The following is a 17,767-nucleotide window of genomic DNA, read 5'->3' as shown; positions in this document are numbered from 1 at the left end:
GAGTAGAACTCTATAAGTATAAAACATAACAATCCTCCCCCTCCCCTCATCCTCCTTAAATACATCCAACGGTTTTGTTGTATCAGAATGAATGAAAAGACATCAGTTATCTTCACACATTAACATTAGCATGACTGTTAGACAGGTTGTAGAAATCCCGACTTGTTACAAAATTACACCACCATATTATTTCATATATATAGTTTAAGCTAAAAATTGAAAAATACTTGTTTACGGCATTTCGTTCTGTATTTCCTGTGATGGAGGCGTGTCCCACAGTGAAGTCATAAAACTCTCAAAATAAGTTGGTTTTCGGGCGTGGCAGCAGCCATCAGGCTTGCCAGAGCCATCATTACAACATTTCCAGTCCTGGGGGCATTCTGTATCCCGATAACACCGATATCCACATTTGGCACCAACCACATTTGGTGCAGGGCATTCGCCATATTTAATACCAGCATTCCGAGTTATTTCCTGTGGTTGATACTGAAGATCCCAGTATGACGGTGTTCCAAAATAACCCACGGTGTTTCCCATTCCGAAATAACTCATTGTGTTCGTATTTCCATAGTAGAAAGGAGTAGGGCCGACTGTCGGCATCTGTGGAGCGCTTGGTGCCGCTGTGCTGTGGACGGGAGCGTAAGGGGTAGGGGTGACTATCCAATCCCAATTAGAATTCCTAGTCTGCGCCGGTCGCGCGGGCTTGGCGCTTGGAGTCGGAGTAACTATCCAATTCCAGTCAGTCGTTCTTCTCGCAACAGGTGGCGCGGGCGTCGCTCTTGGAGTCGGAGTGACTATCCAATTCCAGTCAGTCGTTCTTCTCACAACAGGTGGCGCGGGCGTCGCTCTTGGAGTCGGAGTGACTATCCAATTCCAGTCAGTCGTTCTTCTCACAACAGGTGGTGCGGGCGTCGCTCCTGGAGTCGGAGTGACAATCCAATTCCAGTCAGTCGATCTCGTGAGCGCTGCTGGCGAGGGCGTGGCATTGGGGACAGTTTCCATTGTGAGGACGATATCCCCTCCTCCAGTCTTCACCGCTGTGATGTCCTGTGGCGCAGTGTTGTTCGTATCCACAATTACTAGTTTACCTGTGTGAAGGAATATTGATTTGTTTAAAAAACATGAGTCAAAAAATCAAATTCATGAATCAAATTTTAAAGGCAACTGGATGTAGTGTAGAGTGTATGGTTACAGATTTGGGATTTATTATAAGTTACAGGGAGAGGGGGGGGCGGCTGAGGTTGGACAAGTCATTGAGACATTACTGAGGAATATAATTAACCCTGTAACTTAGGATTGAGTTCTCAGAAGGTTGAGTTCACAGCAGGTGTTGGCGGTAGAGGTAGCTCCGGTCCAAACACTGTTTTACACTTCCCCCAGTTTTACGATCGTAAATAAAACCTCTGTTATTATATTCAGTATATTAGTTTTAACACTCTTTGACACAGTACCTTTATTCGACAAGGAACTGGCGGTGGAGGCGCCATTTGTCGAGTACCCGGATGTCCTTATTTGAGGTTCTGAACGAAGGTCGGGTGGTGACACCACTGCATTCTGCAAACGTTCTGCTGCTGTCGGTGATGTATTTTGATTGGTGAATGTGTACCTGAACTTGTTAGGATTGTTGGCGGATACTGTTACACCTAGACACACACAAACCTGTAACATACCAGTAAACAGCAATTATGTAAATTAATTAGTGAACACTGTCATACCTAAACACACAAACCTGTAACATACCACTAAACAGTAATTATGTAAATGAGTTAATAATAAATATATATACGTGAAAAGTATGAGATTATTCACAAAGACCAGAAAAGAGGAATTTTAATATGTTTTCGGACAGAAGTAATTGACAACTACGAAAACATAACTCCAACAGTTAAAGGGATATAACCTATTATCTACGTCTCCCCCTACCTCAAACAACCACCCATCCCCATCCCGTTACACCGAGTGCCCCCAACCCAAACATTCACCCCACCCTCGTAGAATGGTCAAGTATGGGAGCAATGTTAGCTCCATTATCAATAACCTATGTCTGGGCAGATGTTTACAAATTGATAAAAAAAATGTCATCTACTGTTAGAGTTTGATAATGCTTTAAAACATTCAACATCTGTGGTCATTTAAGGTCGCGAAGTGAGTGCGCAAATGCGTCTGTTTGTTGGAGGCTATGTTCATGTAAGTCTGGTTGTCCCTGTGATCGTGCGGAACCAAATCTGACTTTTTATTACTACTGCACTAAGCTGTACTGCTGAAGGATACTCCAGCTGGTTACATTATACTGACATCCGGCTAACACCTTAACCGTATGGCATTCTATCGAAGCGTGCGTTGCTTTAGACTGCCATTCACTTATGTGTCTGTTGTACGCTCATTTGATATAACAAGTTTCGGTAGACACTGTTGGTGGACTGCAGCTCCTGAGAGTAACTGTAACCAGCATGTTACATTTCAAATTCACTTAGATAGTGGTACCCCTCAGGATATTCATATGTGCTTAACGTTCTTTCAAAATCATTCATCGTCAAAAGTAATGCAGTTTACTGGTTATTTTGAGTTAGTGACCTCCCCGTCTTGGTATTGTCATTTCTTTCGATCAATATTGATTGTCCTGAGTCGTCTCCCAGGTTTCAACAAGTTAGGCCCTTACCATCAAGGAAGAGCTCTAAAAGGACGAAACAGCTGTATGACTCGGCTAAATCTATTACTTGGCTTTAGTTGTGCCTGGTTCGAGATGTTAATTATAAAAAATATAACTATTCACTGGTGTGGATTTCGTACAACACTTTAATGGACTTGAAGATGTCTCTCTGTCGAATTTGTAAAATAATAGTTTACATTTCACTCTGTTCTTAAATATTTCTGCATATCCTGGACTATTGACTTTAGACTAAAGTTTTCACTGTCGGTGGTACCATGCAACAACACAAATATTCTATCATGTTTTTAAACAATGAAAAGTATTGCTAGGATTAATATTTTTGAATGATAATTGACTTTGTTGAATAAGACAGCAAGTTAACTTTTATAAAGCGAAGAAAAAAAATCATAACTATGGCAGTTATTTCTATAAATGAACAGGATATGAGAGGTGTTCCATTTACTATTTTCTTTAAAAAATATTTCAATTTGGGTAGCGTCACGTTAGAATTTAACGATGTAATTTTTTTTAAAAAATGTTTCAATTTGCGCGCGCGCGCGTGCTTTTTAAAGCAAGCGTGTGTGTGTGTGTGTGTGTGTGTAATTGTGTGTGAGTGTGTGTGTGTGTGTGTGTGTGTGTGCGCGCGCGCGCGTTTTTGAATGATAATAACGCTGAAAACGTTTATTAAGAATTACGTTACCTTTGTGTTGTTTAAGTTTATAAAAAAACTGGTCATGTAACCTATGATGTTTTATCAGCCCGGATTTTTGCATGAAATTAAACGCTTTTCCTCAACAAGAACGCTTAGTATTGCCTCGTGCAGTCATGATTGACATGACGTTACCATGGTATCAACATTATTGAGTTATATCTATTTATCCTAAATAATGACGTATGTACAGTTGTGACGTTACCTGTAAGGGATTTGTAATGTTCGACTCGGATTTCCGGCACAAGACATTACATCAAGTACACTAATCTGTTCTACATTTATGGTCGTTAGAGATGTCAAATATAACGGCCATGAATGTCATAACGAGACAGGTACATTCGCTGCATTGTACTGTATTATAATAACTGAAGTTAATTATATATTGTCGGCAGTGTAATCCGTCAAACAGAACGGCCAGTTCGATGTTGGTGAGTCGCCGTTTCTTTATCGATAATTTAGAAGATCATGTTTATAACTTTTTTCTGATGATCACTTTGCTTCTTTTATGTTCATTTTTATAAATGAAGGAAAGAATCGACAAAAATCGTCCGAGTTATTTTAAAACTTCTGTTAGTTTGCACTGTTCTAATAGTTATCGTTACTACCGTTTTGTGTGACTTTGTTTGATATATTTACTAACAAACTTAATACACATGAATGAAGCACACGTTCTTATCGCCACCGTCATTTACCTATAAAAATACTATCACTGTAACATGTAAATATATATCTACAATGATTATTACTATTACAATCCAAATCTGTTTCTGGATAAAGTTTGGGGATATCTGAATTATTCAGGTCTACAGAAAAGGTGAGGATTTTCAAACAAAATCGTATCCAAATTGAATGCAACATTCAAAATAGTGGATCACAATATTCTCCTCGTTTGTATAAAGATGACAATCTGGAAATAATGAAAGAGATCCTCACAATGACAGCTGGTGTCATATCTGTTATGATATTAAGGATTTGTAATTCATAGTTATTGTAATTACAATAATCATATGTTCAGATCTTTTTAAAACAACTTCTTTATGGTATAAAAACTAAGAAAAAAAAGTGAAAATCCCCTTCCGGAACATAAACATAATGATATTGAAGAGAAAGAAATCAAGGATGTAGAAACAGTATCCAATGAAAATATCAGGAAAGAAAACATAATTTGAGATACATAAAGAAATGAAATAAATATGGGTGAAAAAAATGACAAAGCAACGAAATAAAATTTGTATATCAGGAACATTTTGTGTCAGTCGACTGGATATCAAGTCCTGATCTTGATAAATATATAAATAGTTATTTCAATATCTAATGTAGGTGACTTACGGTGACGATGAGGAGATGTCGATCCATGCCGAGGCGAAAGGTAAAGGTGAGAAGCGCACTAGCAGTACGGGTTACTAAGGGTCTCGTGGTCACTATCCCCAGGTGTAATTTCTGACATAACGGACTGGCCACACGGACAGGCGACAATATATGTTGCATGGTTTATGTACGTTCCGAATCAAACGCCCCGTAAATTGATAGCGCATGTCAAGAGGCCGTGGTGCAAGGTTCTTTTATCCTAGGTTGGACGTCAGACTGGACAGCCAGTATCGTTAAGTTTAGTGACTAAATAAGCAGCTTCGGATCAAACAACGTATAGAGATGTCAGAATTTCTCGACATATACTTATTAATACAATGGTGTTGGATTACGAAATCCGGCCACGGTTTGTGGATATTGTAGTAGTAAAGGGATTTCACTATTTTTTTGTTGATACAATTATACTACTTTATAATTGTTACTTTCATAAAGAAAACAAACTTTGCAGTTGGACGTGTATTTAGATGGAAAATATCCTGTTAGAATTTGAATTACGTCCATCAGGCAACCTAATAAAGCATTTGAAAAAAACAGTGTTATCATGGCGTGTTTCATGGTTTAAGAATATATTTTCTAACTTAACAGTAAATATTTGTCCCCTCTCCTTCTAGGGAGTAGCACGGAAGTTTCTCTTGTAAAAATTAAAAAAAAAAATACATGTGTCGACTTTGTGTCAACTTGAGATTAACAATTTCCCTTTTCAGTGGTCGTAACGTATTTATTTCATTACACGAACGTTTTAGATTTCGGTCAGAAGATGGCATGATGACGACCATAAACTATTTGTTTAGTCTTGATCTACTTACCTCTCCCGAAACCCATTGTTTTAATTTCTGTCAGCTATTGACACATATAACAAAAATCATTTAATTGGGAACAAGCTTTCAATATTGAAATGAGGTGGAAGTGTCATTATTCTCTTTCATTCCCCTAAATTGAAGATTTTATAAACAGAACAAGATAGTTTACATACACGATTTTCATAACTACAATGACTCATGCATGACAGATGATCATTATTGGTCTACAATATATGAACAATGTAACCACATACGTGTATATTACCGTTAGCACATTCTATTAATATAGATACTTGTCAGCAACTGATAATCTTCAGACTTCGAAAAAATCCAGTATATTGGAAAGGCACATAATAATAGTCTTGAACATAAAGGCCTGAACGTTATCTTTTGTGTGTGTGTGTGTGTGTGTGTGTGTGTGTGTGTGTGTGTGAGGGTGTGTGTGTGTGTGTTTTTTTTTTAATTCCTTTTTTATTTATTTGTTTTTTGTTTTGTTTTTGTTTTCCTACTTCACTTTAATGAGGAGGCACCAGAGTAACCTCCCTTTACAAGGACAGGGAAATCTTCACACAGGTGATAAGTCCTAGTGGAAAGCTGTCCATGTAGGGTGATTAAAATAAAGACATTCGATATAAACAAGAAAAGGCCCAACATTAAACCAGTGACCAAACGATTTGTAAAGTTAATGCATCGCTTTAAAAAAGGAATATTTATTTTCGTTAGGAAAGGAATATTAAGTTGGCATGTTTTCATTTGTTACGATAAAAACTTCTAATTGGTTATATAAAGGATTAAGTTATTACATATGGTATTTTCAATAGAGCATACAGATTTTTCATGAAAATTCTTCAAAGGCTGTCTTGACATCAGTCTCGGTAATATCGGACAGGAGGGAGGGGGTGATGGTTTGATAAGGATGACAGACTCAATGCATCTATTCTACGGTGAAATTGAATCCAATCTTGGTGAAGACTTCAATGGAAACCTTAAGTATCGTAAAACTAAGATTCTAACTAATGGAAGAATTCTCGCGATAATCACGCTCCTTCACGGATGTCACTCTTAGCTGATTTGGAAATTCTTACAGTGTTGTAGTAAAGCAGAAACCATTGAAAGTGACAGCTGTTCTAGAGTAATCTTGTTCAACAGTTTCAGTGTTTATAAAACAATGGGACTTACTGTTATTTACAGAAATGATAGTGGTATGTTTATATGCTAGACTTACAGTATATAATGTAACTTATGCCTAAGATCTTATAGAAATATCAAAAAGTTCAGTCAAAGTGGTTTCGCACCAGTATAAAAACTTATTATTTGTTAGACTAGCAATGTTTCTACAACAGATTCATACGAACACACATGTACTATGTTTTGATATCAACACATCTAACGAAGTACGTTAGTAGAAATAACTTCAATATTTCTCAGTTAAATTACACAGTTTAGTCATTAACTTTAGTCATTAAAAATTTAGACGGTTTCACCAACATTTTAGGGTTGAACGTTAATATTATAACATCTACGGTGTTCTGGAAAGGTGATACATAATTGTACAGCATTCAACGTAGATGTCTACAATCATGCATGGTAAAAAAGAGAGTGGAGAGGAAGGAGGAGGAGAAGGAGGATGGAGGAAAGGAAGAGGAGGAGGTAGGGAAGGAGGAGGAGGGGAGGAGGAGGAGAAGAAGGAGGAGGGGAAGGAGAGGAGGATGGAGGCAAGGAAGAGGAGGAGATGGGGAGGAGCAGAGAGGAGGAGGTGAAGGAGGAAGGAGGAGAAAGGTTAGAAGGAGGATCGATGAAGAGGGAAAGGAGGAGTAGGAGAGGAGGAGGAGGAAGAGGGAGGAGGAGAAAGAGAGGAGGAAGAGAAGGAGGTGGAGGAGAGAAGGAGGAGGGGAGGAGAAGGAGAAGAAGGAATGCAATTTGGTTTAATTGAGTGTTCATTTGTCAGTCACCATTATCTAGTAAAAAACGACAGAATTTTAAAGATTGATAAATATTAACCAATGGTTTGAACAAATCTCCAACAGACGGAATTGTAGTAACGAAATATAAGTTTACAAATAATTAGAAACATTTAGCAATAATTGTTTGATCGAACATAATTTAAATACTGTGAAGAGGCTGGGTAAAAGATAAACATCATTAGGTTTATCCATTACAGCCGAACACGTTCATGTCTCAAAAGTTGGGTATCAGAACAGATTTCATAGATAAATGAAACATTTAAGGAAATAATCATAGTTCCATGTCAAGATATGAGATGACCAGTGTCGTTTTCCTTGTTGTAATGATGTTAGTTTTCAAAGCGTAAGGTGCAGTTGGATTCTGATGCTGAAGAGAAACATCCTAAATACACTTTTTTTTTACATTTTTAAAACACAAAGGAAAAATCTGTTTTACTTTCGCTAATTGGGTCATTCATGACGTATATAATCCGTTCTTTTAAAGCATTCGTTTGTACCAGACAGGTACTAAAAGTAATTAAATATCATATTGTACCTTGCAGTAATTATGCTGCCTTCAATTTATCAAAGAATTTCATGAAAATTGACGATATTTTTTCTGTCTCCTAATCATAAAAAAGAATGCTTCATTGAGTAAAATATATTCTTTATTTATATATAACTGTTTGGCAAATAAAAGATTAAAACCTGATATTAACTGTATACTTTGACTGAGATTACAACAACATACTAAAGCTATATGAACACGCACCACACTGAGTAACATGTAACCGCACAACACGTCTATACAGCAACATGTTCCTATACAACACGTCCATACAGCAACACGTACCTATACAACACGTCCATAAAGCAATATGTATCTATACAACACGCCCATACAGTAACATGTATATACAACACCTCTATACAGTAATATGTACCTATACAACACGTCCATACAGCAACATGTACCTATACAACACGTCCACACTGTGTAACATGTACCTATACAACACGTCCATACAGTAACATGTATCTATACAACACGTCCATACAGTAATATGTATCTATACAAAACGTCCATACAGCAACATGTATCTATACAACACGTCCATAAAGCAATATGTATCTATACAACACGCCCATACAGTAACATGTATATACAACACCTCTATACAGTAATATGTACCTATACAACACGTCCATACAGCAACATGTACCTATACAACACGTCCACACTGTGTAACATGTACCTATACAACACCTCTATACAGCAACATGTACCTATACAACACGTCCATACAGTAACATGTACCTATACAACACGTCCATACAGCAACATGTACCTATACAACACGTCCACACTGTGTAAAATGTACCTATACAACACGTCCATACAGCAACATGTACCTATACAACACGTTTATCCAGTAACATGTATCTATACAACACATCCATACAGTAACAATTACCTATACAACACGTCCATACCGTAACATGTACCTATACAACACGTCCATACAGCAACATGTACCTATACAACACGTTTATCCAGTAACATGTATCTATACAACACGTCTATACAGTAACATGTATCTATACAACACGTCTATACAGCAACATGTACCTATACAACACGTCCATACAGCAACATGTACCTATACAAAACGTCTATACAGCAACATGTACCTATACAACACGTTCATAAAGCAATATGTATCTATACAACACGCCCATACCGTAACATGTACTGATACAACATACCATATCGGTCACATGTACTTTAAAATAAGCCCATACAATAACATGTACATGTACATTGTACCTGTTCCAAAAAAGGTAATCTTTATACTGTCTATACAGTAATATATCAATTGTCAACACTTAAGATTTATAAACACTGAGAGTCCGTAGCTTTCGGTTTCTTTGTCTGGCTTATAAATATTTTTCCTGTTCGTAAAGCAGCGACAGCAGGAATCACGGATTGGTTCCGGGCCATTTTAACTGACGATTTCAGTTTAGAAGCAAGTCTCACGAGTTTTTGGAAGTCTTCCTTGTTTCTGTCCAAACAGAAGTTGTCGAATGCGTTAATGAGTTTATCCTTGTTTAAGGACAGAGAAGAGTATCGCTTTGCTACTAGTGGTGAGGTTGTGTCTGGTCTGCTTAATATTTTCTGTTCTGGAGTAGTTGTTGCAGGTCTCTGGTTGAACTCTAACTGAGTTTTAACAAATTGCTCTACTAAGCCATCTACGCTTGTTTGATGCGAGTGATGCTCTGTTTCCTGGTTTCCATGAAGACGATTGTCGTCAAACCTCACAGACTTTACTCTTCGAGAAGAACGTTTTGATCCGAAAGGGGAGATAACCCTTCGCGACGAAGCTGACAACTGTGAGGCCGACCCAGCGACTTGCATGCTGAGGTTACCATGAGAACGGAAAGACGATTCTTCCCAGTGTTTGTCTTTTTCCGTTGTTGTTACAGATTGGGATCGAGACTCCCCACATACTTCCGTTAAAAACACACCAGCTTTGTTAGGATTTTTGTCAGTCCAGTCGAGTTTTGCCGGTGCCGACCCGCTTCGCTTTGATGACAATTTGGGAACTGTTGTGTTGTTCTCTCTATGAGTAGACACACCAGAAGAAACCCGATTCAGCATTATATCCGATTTTTTTCTCAACAATACCTGTTTCTTTCTTTCCATTATCCGTTTTTCTATGAGTATGTTTTTTAACATCGACTCTCGCTCCTTCTCGTAAAGACGTTGTGCCTTGAGACACTTGCTGCCAAGTGTTTTGTGTTTGTTCATAAGCAGCTGATTTCTGGCCGGGGCGAGCATCACTTCCACATTCACCGTCCGGTCCTGCCACGACGGGTCATGTGTCTTCAACATGAGAAGGGCCATCGTCACTTCCGCTTTATTCTGAACGTCAATTCAACATCTGTAAGGATATAAATAAATTTGAAATATGCACGCGTGCATACTTTACTATACAAGGGATAACAACAAGTTCGACAGACACGTTTCTCAGAAATATTTTAAGAAAACAAAGCACAGTATCGACCATGAATGGCACCTACCGAAAGCACAGGTACGTTGAATGATGTGTTGGTCATTTAAGAGGGAAAATGAAACAAGACAAGCCAACACTTTATCCGAAATAGAATTAATTATACGTGGGCAGTCTGATTTAGCACTCCTGTTCAATACCATACTAGCATTCCCCGATCGAATAATATTCACCTGTCCTGTGAAGTCACACACCAACATCATATTTCTAATAGGGAACCTCATGACGTCACAAACCTCTGACATCATACTTCAATCACACCTCCATCAAGACACTATGTGACATTTCAACTCACTTTATGTCCTTGTTTTCTATCGGTAAACATTCTAAATCAAAGACTGACATCATATGTTTGTTTTGTAAACCTGATAAATGTATCCAAATTTTACTGACCTTTTCTCGCCAACTGAACACGGAGAGGATTCCCAAGCCGAATGAGGAGTACTGGCTAGTTCTGGTCATTACGATAGGACGGAAATTACCTTTACGTAACTGTTACTTCATACTTAAATCCAATATCCTGGGTTCAATCGTTCACTGTTGCCTATTAACCAACGACAGAATGATTAGGCCCTTCATCGCACGTGCTGTGTCTAAGACTTGTTCAGGTGTGTTTCACCACCCGCCTTACCAACCACCTAGGCGGATCACCCTAATCCACCCACTGAGTCGGATTATTGTACATACTATTGAATAATTCAAACGTTTAGAAGATTGGCGGCGTTTTTTGTCACTGTACTTTGATAATTCTCTATTTATAATGTATTTCGTAAATTATTGTGTTACCAAAAGGTGAATAATGAAAAAGGCAACGTTTACAATAACACAGCGATGAGTAGTGGCACAACGACGGCCCAGTCGCTACGGGACTTTAAATATGAATGCTCTACCAAATCACAATTATAGTATCAAATAACCAGATTAGCATTCATTAAGCATATTTTCCATTTTATGTCAATAATATCAATTCATCAAAGTTTGTCTCCAGCCATACGCTCATCCGGTTTGAAAGCCGCTTAAGTAATTACAAATATACCTTGTATAGTGTAATGACCGCTAGCTGAGGAGTGTTTACGACAGGACGAAAACAATTACTTACGGTCTGACCTGTTAAACTCCTATCAGAGAACTTTAAAGCTATTATTTAATTCATTAGCTGCAGGTTTCCAACGGACACGACTGACATACAACATAACAATGTTACTTTTTGTGATATTACTCCAGTTCGTGCCTAGGTGTTGTTTCTACGAGCAGACGACATTAGAATGGGTGTGACTCGATACTAGCGTTATAAGATAAGACTTCAAATCAAGTAATTTAATCTATCATTAGATCTTAAGTCTTTGACGAATTTTAAACTAGTCATAAATGTAACATGAAGCATTATTGAAATTATACAAAAACGCATTAGTTTAAAGTGTGACAATTTTAAAGGAGGTAGGAGGTGAGGGATTTACCCGCAAGTTACTTAAATTTACTGCCGTAGAGTTAACAATCTGTATTTTAGCGCTTATTGCAAGTACCCGATATATTGTTTAATTTTGTTACCCAATTTGTTATTTTACTCTCCTATTTTGTTGTCCATTCCTCAACATGTTGTTTTACTGTCTCACGTAATGTGATCACGCCGCACGAGATATCACGTGAAAATTACGACCTCGTGCGTTGTTTTTCTATGACACGCGATGTTTTACTATCTCACGGGTTGTTTCACTGTGCCATGTGATGTTTTACTATCCCAAGTATTGTTTTACTGTATCACGTATTGTTTTACTATGTCACGTGATGTTTGGCCATCCTACGTGTTGTCTTTTTACCCCACGTGTTGTTTTACTCCCCCATATGTTATTTACTATACTCGGCGTTGTTTCACGTGTGTTTTTGACTCTATTATGTGCTACTGCTCTACTGGACTTCCCCTCATATATTTCATTATCTCCCGTTGTTTAGTTTCCCGGTGTTACTTGATATTCAGGTGTTGTTCTATTGTCCTGTGTTGTTTTGTTTAATTATCCTGTGTTGTTTAATTGTCATGTGTTGTTTTATTTGATGTTCTACACGAATACATACACACATACATATCGATTGATTGTTCTACGTTTGAATTACTCCACGTACTTATAGAAAAAGCTCTATACATGTATTTACCCGACGTTGTGTTGATATATTGGATAATTCCGACATAACGAAAGTCTACAATAGTTTTCTATATCGCCACTGGACAGTCTGGTATTAAATCATAATTCGGTAGATGGCGTACTATCTGCTACGGTATTTATAGCCAAATTTCTTTAGTCCATTTTATCCCTATAATACACATATTGTTTCCACAGAACGGTAACACCACAACACCCTGACCGATACCTAATAGGATATTATAATGGCTGCAGTTAGTGTTTAATCCCTATGAAAGAAATGTTAATTCTAAGTATTAATATCACAACGAGTGAAAGAGTGGATTTACGGCTGTTCTTTACTGGATCTCGAGTGACCTTTATTTTTTATATTGGTATATCTGATAAATTACAGCAAATGTTATTTACTTAACGGAAAAATTCGCAAATGCATGATGTCATGTGAAGGGTTCTGTTAGGGAGGTACCGTAACAAGCATTAACTTCATTTTCTTGACAAGACAATTTACACGTGGAATTGTTCATATTTAACGGTTTGCTAGACAAAACTAGACAGAATTATTACAAGAAAAATCTGTACAATAAACAGGACAAAAATCCATGGTGAAAAGACTACTAACAGTAATTGATTTGGGCATATCATGATTAAGCTGGCGGCATGGATAGACTTTATGGTAAGAAGAGTAAGAATTTACGTTAATGGGGTCTATGGTAAGGAGGGTGCGGGTAGACATTGATGGGTCTATGGTAAGGAGGGTGCGGGTAGACATTGATGGGTCTATGGTAAGGAGAGTGCGGGTAGACATTGATGGGTCTATGGTAAGGAGGGTGCGGGTAGACATTGATGGGTCTATGGTAAGGAGAGTGCGGGTAGACATTGATGGGTCTATGGTAAGGAGGGTGCGGGTAGACATTGATGGGTCTATGGTAAGGAGGGTGCGGGTAGACATTGATGGGTCTATGGTAAAAAGGGCGCGGGTAGACATTGATGGGTCTATGGTAAGGAGGGTGCGGGTAGACATTGATGGGTCTATGGTAAGGAGGGTGCGGGTAGACATTGATGGGTCTATGGTAAGGAGGGCGCGGGTAGACATTGATGGGTCTATGGTAAGGAGAGTGCGGGTAGACATTGATGGGTCTATGGTAAAGAGGGTGCGGGTAGACATTGATGGGTCTATGGTAAGGAGGGTGCGGGTAGACATTGATGGGTCTATGGTAAAAAGGGCGCGGGTAGACATTGATGGGTCTATGGTAAGGAGGGTGCGGGTAGACATTGATGGGTCTATGATAAGGAGGGTGCGGGTAGGAATTGATGGGTCTATGGTAAGGAGGGTGCGGGTAGACATTTATTTTGTCTAGGGTAAGGAGGGTATGGTAGACATTGATGGGTCTATGGTAAGGAAGGTACGAGTAGACATTGATAAGATCTGTTGTGAGGAGAGTGCGGGTAGACAGTGTCTATGGTTGAACGGATATTGGAAGGGCTATGGTAAAGTGGGTAGGGGTAGATATTGATGGGGATATGACCAGGAGGATTCGAATAAGAATTAATGGGATCTATGGTAGTGAGGATACGGACAATGATGTATGGGGTCTATGGTAGTTAAGATACGGACAATGATGTATAGGGTATATGGTAGTTAGGGACGGACAATGATGTATCGGGTCTATGGTAGTTAGGATACGGACAATGGTGTATTGGGTCTATGGTAGTTAGGATACGGACAATGTTGTATGGGGTCTATGGTAGTTAGGATACGGCCAATGGTGTATTGGGTCTATGGTAGTTAGGATACGGACAATGGTGTATTGGGTCTATGGTAGTTAGGACACGGACAATGATGTATGGGGACTATGGTAGTTAGGATACGGACAATGGTGTATTGGGTCTATGGTAGTTAGGATACGGACAATGTTGCATGGGGACTATGGTAGCTAGGATACGGACAATGGTGTATTGGGTCTATGGTAGTTAGGATACGGACAATGGTGTATTGGGTCTATGGTAGTAAGGACACGGACAATGATGTATGGGGACTATGGTAGTTAGGATACGGACAATGGTGTATTGGGTCTATGGTAGTTAGGACACGGACAATGATGTATGGGGACTATGGTAGTTAGGATACAGACAATGGTGTATTGGGTCTATGGTAGTTAGGATACGGACAATGGTGTATTGGGTCTATGGTAGTTAGGACACGGACAATGATGTATGGGGACTATAGTAGTTAGGATACGGACAATGATGTATGGGGACTATGGTAGTTAGGATACGGACAATGGTGTATTGGGTCTATGGTGTATTGGGTCTATGGTAGTACGGACAATGTTGCATGGGGACTATGGTAGCTAGGATACAGACAATGGTGTATTGGGTCTATGGTAGTTAGGATGATGTATGGGGACAATGGGTGTATTGGGTCTATGGTAGTGGATACGTGGTGTATTGGGGAAGTTAGGACACGGACAATGATGTATGGGGACTATAGTAGTTAGGATACGGACACTGATGTATGGGGTTTATGGTAGTTAGGATACGGACAATGGTGTATGGGGTATATAGTAGTTAGGATACGGACAATGGTGTATTGGGTCTATGGTAGTTAGGATACGGACAATGTTGTATGGGGTTTATGGTAGTTAGGATACGGACAATGATGTATTGGGTCTATGGTAGTTTGGATACGGACAATGGGGTACAAGGTAATTATTGTTCGGGCAGAAATTGAATTCGCTGTTTTAAAGTGGGTACTGGTAGAGATTGATCAAGTCTATGGCAAACATGGTGGAAAAATAGGTCGATGGGGTTTATGATTTGTGGGGTAAGGATAGAGATTGATAGATCATTATAGTAGATCTACACATGGCAGACTTAGACATGATACATGTACGAGTGTAAGTGTGTGTTTTATAAAGGTCGTACCAGGCGAATGATGTTTAAACATTGACTTTATGAACATACTAACAGACACTGGACTGCTTAAATATCAGAGAAATTCTATAAAGACCATGCGATGGATATTTGTAAAAAAAAAAAAAAAGACATTAAGTTATTAATTATCATAGATAAACAATGGCTTTATTTTCAACAGAAATGCATTCTTCCAGAGAATCGATATTCCCCTTCGTCGAGTGATTAACATTCAAATTTTGTGTCCCAGACTTTAATCTTGCTCGCAGTAAGTCACTACCACAGTTCTCTACCTCACGAGTACTTGGTTCAAGTGTTTAAATGTCTGAGAGTTCTTGAAGGACGCGACGGAAGGAGCTAACGATGTACTGGTTGTGCTTGTGTTCTTCTTTACTTTCATTCTGGCGGCCATCTTGACAAGCTTATGCATTTGCTGTTTACCACCTGTTTGACAAAAAGCGTCAAACATCTCGATAAGATTACCTTTATTGGAATATTTACTGTCTTCCGTGGTGCTGGCAGCGCGCCTCTGGGGGTCGTAGTGCGATATTCTGTTGGCTTGGTTGAATCTTATCTGATCAAGCATGAATCTTTCAATTTTTTTATCTAGATATTTAACTTTACGTTTTTCTTTCATTTGTGTCTCTTCCCACTTTTTATATCCATTCTGGTCCTTAGGCGGTACAAACTTGACTTTCTTTCTCTCCGGTAGTAACGAACTCGTCCGCTTCCGGTCCATTGTAACCGGCTGTGGTGATGGAATCTGATTGACCGGTGTGATAGCGTCCCTAGTGATATTGTGAGTCGGCGACACTGGGGGAAAGTATCCTGAGGTGGGAGAGATACAACCTTCTACGTTTGATCTGGTTTCATTTTGAAATCGACTTCCCTGAATGGTTAGACTATTTCCTTTTACAGAGACCCTCGAACGACCGTAAGTGTCGGTCTGTTTTGTAACATTGTCTTTATCATTCGCCCTCTCGTGAAAGCCTACAGATGACTTAGATTGACGTCTGTCAGTGGGAATCAGAGGGAAGCTTGAATTGATTGAACCTCGAGGTGTGGGAGGCTCTGATTTCACTCTGGGCTTATTCTTTGCCGTTTGGACTGCCTCTGATGCCTGTTTATTTTCATACTGTATTTTATTCAAACTGGGAGAAAACGACTTCCTGTCTAGGACAGTCGTGCGCACGCTGGGTTGTAACTGATTCAGAAACATGTTGACCCTTTTGATATAGAACTCCTGATTCCGACGGTCCACGAGACGTTTCTCGGAGACATACGAGTGTGTGGAGGAGTCTCGTTGTCTCTCTACATCATCCTTCTGTTTGTTACTTTTGGCTGTCAGAGTTTTGTGTTTGTTCATCAACAAATATGTTCTGTTTGGCGCTAACATCACTTCAATGTTCATGCTATGATCCTGCACGCTCAGGTCACGTGTTTTCAGCAAGAAGAGCGACTTCGACGACATCGACATCTTTGTAGTTTACAGTACAGCTAAAGTGAGTGCATCTATATCAACGACGTAGACAACTACTTTTGATGACGTACAGCGACGAATGGTGAGATCTGTTTCAATGAAAAAATAATAGTTTTTAATTTCCATTTAGAAGGCGTTATTTTTTAAAAACGTTTCTTTCTATATTGCATTTTCGACTTTATATAAAACAATCTTACCCACAGAATCTAACCTGTTCATATCAAATTAAACTCTCCTGATTTTATACTTCGAAATTGCACACAAGAAGAGTTCCGGAAATAGATGTTTCTTTTGCTTAATCGACTATATCCGACATGTTAATCTGGCTAAGTCCCTGTAATTTCACGCATTTAAACGAGAACTATAAGGTATAATAACGAACACATCTAACTTCATACAGCACAAGAAAAAATAAGTAAATTTTCTGATCAGATCATGTTAGTTGTTGCATTCGATTTAGGATTTTATAAAGTTTAGGCGTTTTTGGACGGGTTTACCTTCCAGACTGCCAACTAGTTAATTATTCTGATCATTTAACTTCTATGTCTGTTTCGCCATCTGTGTTTCTTTGTTATAATCCTGTACGAATACTGAAGGTATATGTATTTCAACTATTGACATTTTCTTATTTCTTTCCTGATTTTCACACACTTTTGTTCCTAGCAGTGCTGTAGAATCTTAGAAAGGTGGAACAA

At 38.8% G+C, this 17,767-nt stretch overlaps 3 protein-coding genes across 3 annotated transcripts; all 3 read right to left on the bottom strand.

Annotated features, from left to right (window-relative positions):
• Positions 1-231: 231 nt before the first annotated feature.
• On the bottom strand, positions 232-4,718 carry LOC132546081 (nascent polypeptide-associated complex subunit alpha, muscle-specific form-like). Its single transcript, XM_060209777.1, has 3 exons — positions 4,692-4,718; positions 1,452-1,659; positions 232-1,088 (listed from the first exon to the last, which is right to left on the bottom strand). The coding sequence occupies exons 1-3, from the start codon at positions 4,716-4,718 to the stop codon at positions 232-234; spliced, it is 1,092 nt and encodes a 363-aa protein (XP_060065760.1).
• Positions 4,719-9,367: 4,649 nt separating this feature from the next.
• Positions 9,368-10,378, bottom strand: LOC132546080 (uncharacterized). Its single transcript, XM_060209776.1, has one exon. It carries the CDS (start codon positions 10,376-10,378, stop codon positions 9,368-9,370), a length of 1,011 nt encoding a protein of 336 aa, XP_060065759.1.
• A 5,503-nt stretch (positions 10,379-15,881) lies between these two features.
• On the bottom strand, positions 15,882-17,069 carry LOC132546019 (uncharacterized). Its single transcript, XM_060209714.1, has one exon. The coding sequence runs from the start codon at positions 17,067-17,069 to the stop codon at positions 15,882-15,884; it is 1,188 nt and encodes a 395-aa protein (XP_060065697.1).
• Between the last annotated feature and the right edge of the window lie 698 nt (positions 17,070-17,767).

Source organism: Ylistrum balloti, unplaced genomic scaffold, assembly GCF_031769215.1.
Source record: "Ylistrum balloti isolate Yb309-2 unplaced genomic scaffold, AGI_CSIRO_Ybal_v1 Utg369874, whole genome shotgun sequence".
Lineage (NCBI taxonomy): Eukaryota > Metazoa > Mollusca > Bivalvia > Pectinida > Pectinidae > Ylistrum > Ylistrum balloti.
The sequence above is the reverse complement of the archived record's forward strand: the minus strand, read 5'-3'. Positions and strand labels throughout refer to the sequence as shown.

Coding starts and splice junctions, on each gene's coding strand:
- LOC132546081 (XM_060209777.1), bottom strand. CDS start 4,718: ATGGATCGACATCTCCTCATCGTCACC. Junction 1,660..4,691: donor GACATCTCCTCATCGTCACC/GTAAGTCACCTA, acceptor GGTATGTTACAG/GTTTGTGTGTGTCTAGGTGT. Junction 1,089..1,451: donor CAGTTCCTTGTCGAATAAAG/GTACTGTGTCAA, acceptor TCCTTCACACAG/GTAAACTAGTAATTGTGGAT.
- LOC132546080 (XM_060209776.1), bottom strand. CDS start 10,378: ATGGCCCTTCTCATGTTGAAGACACATGACCCGTCGTGGCAGGACCGG.
- LOC132546019 (XM_060209714.1), bottom strand. CDS start 17,069: ATGTCGATGTCGTCGAAGTCGCTCTTCTTGCTGAAAACACGTGACCTG.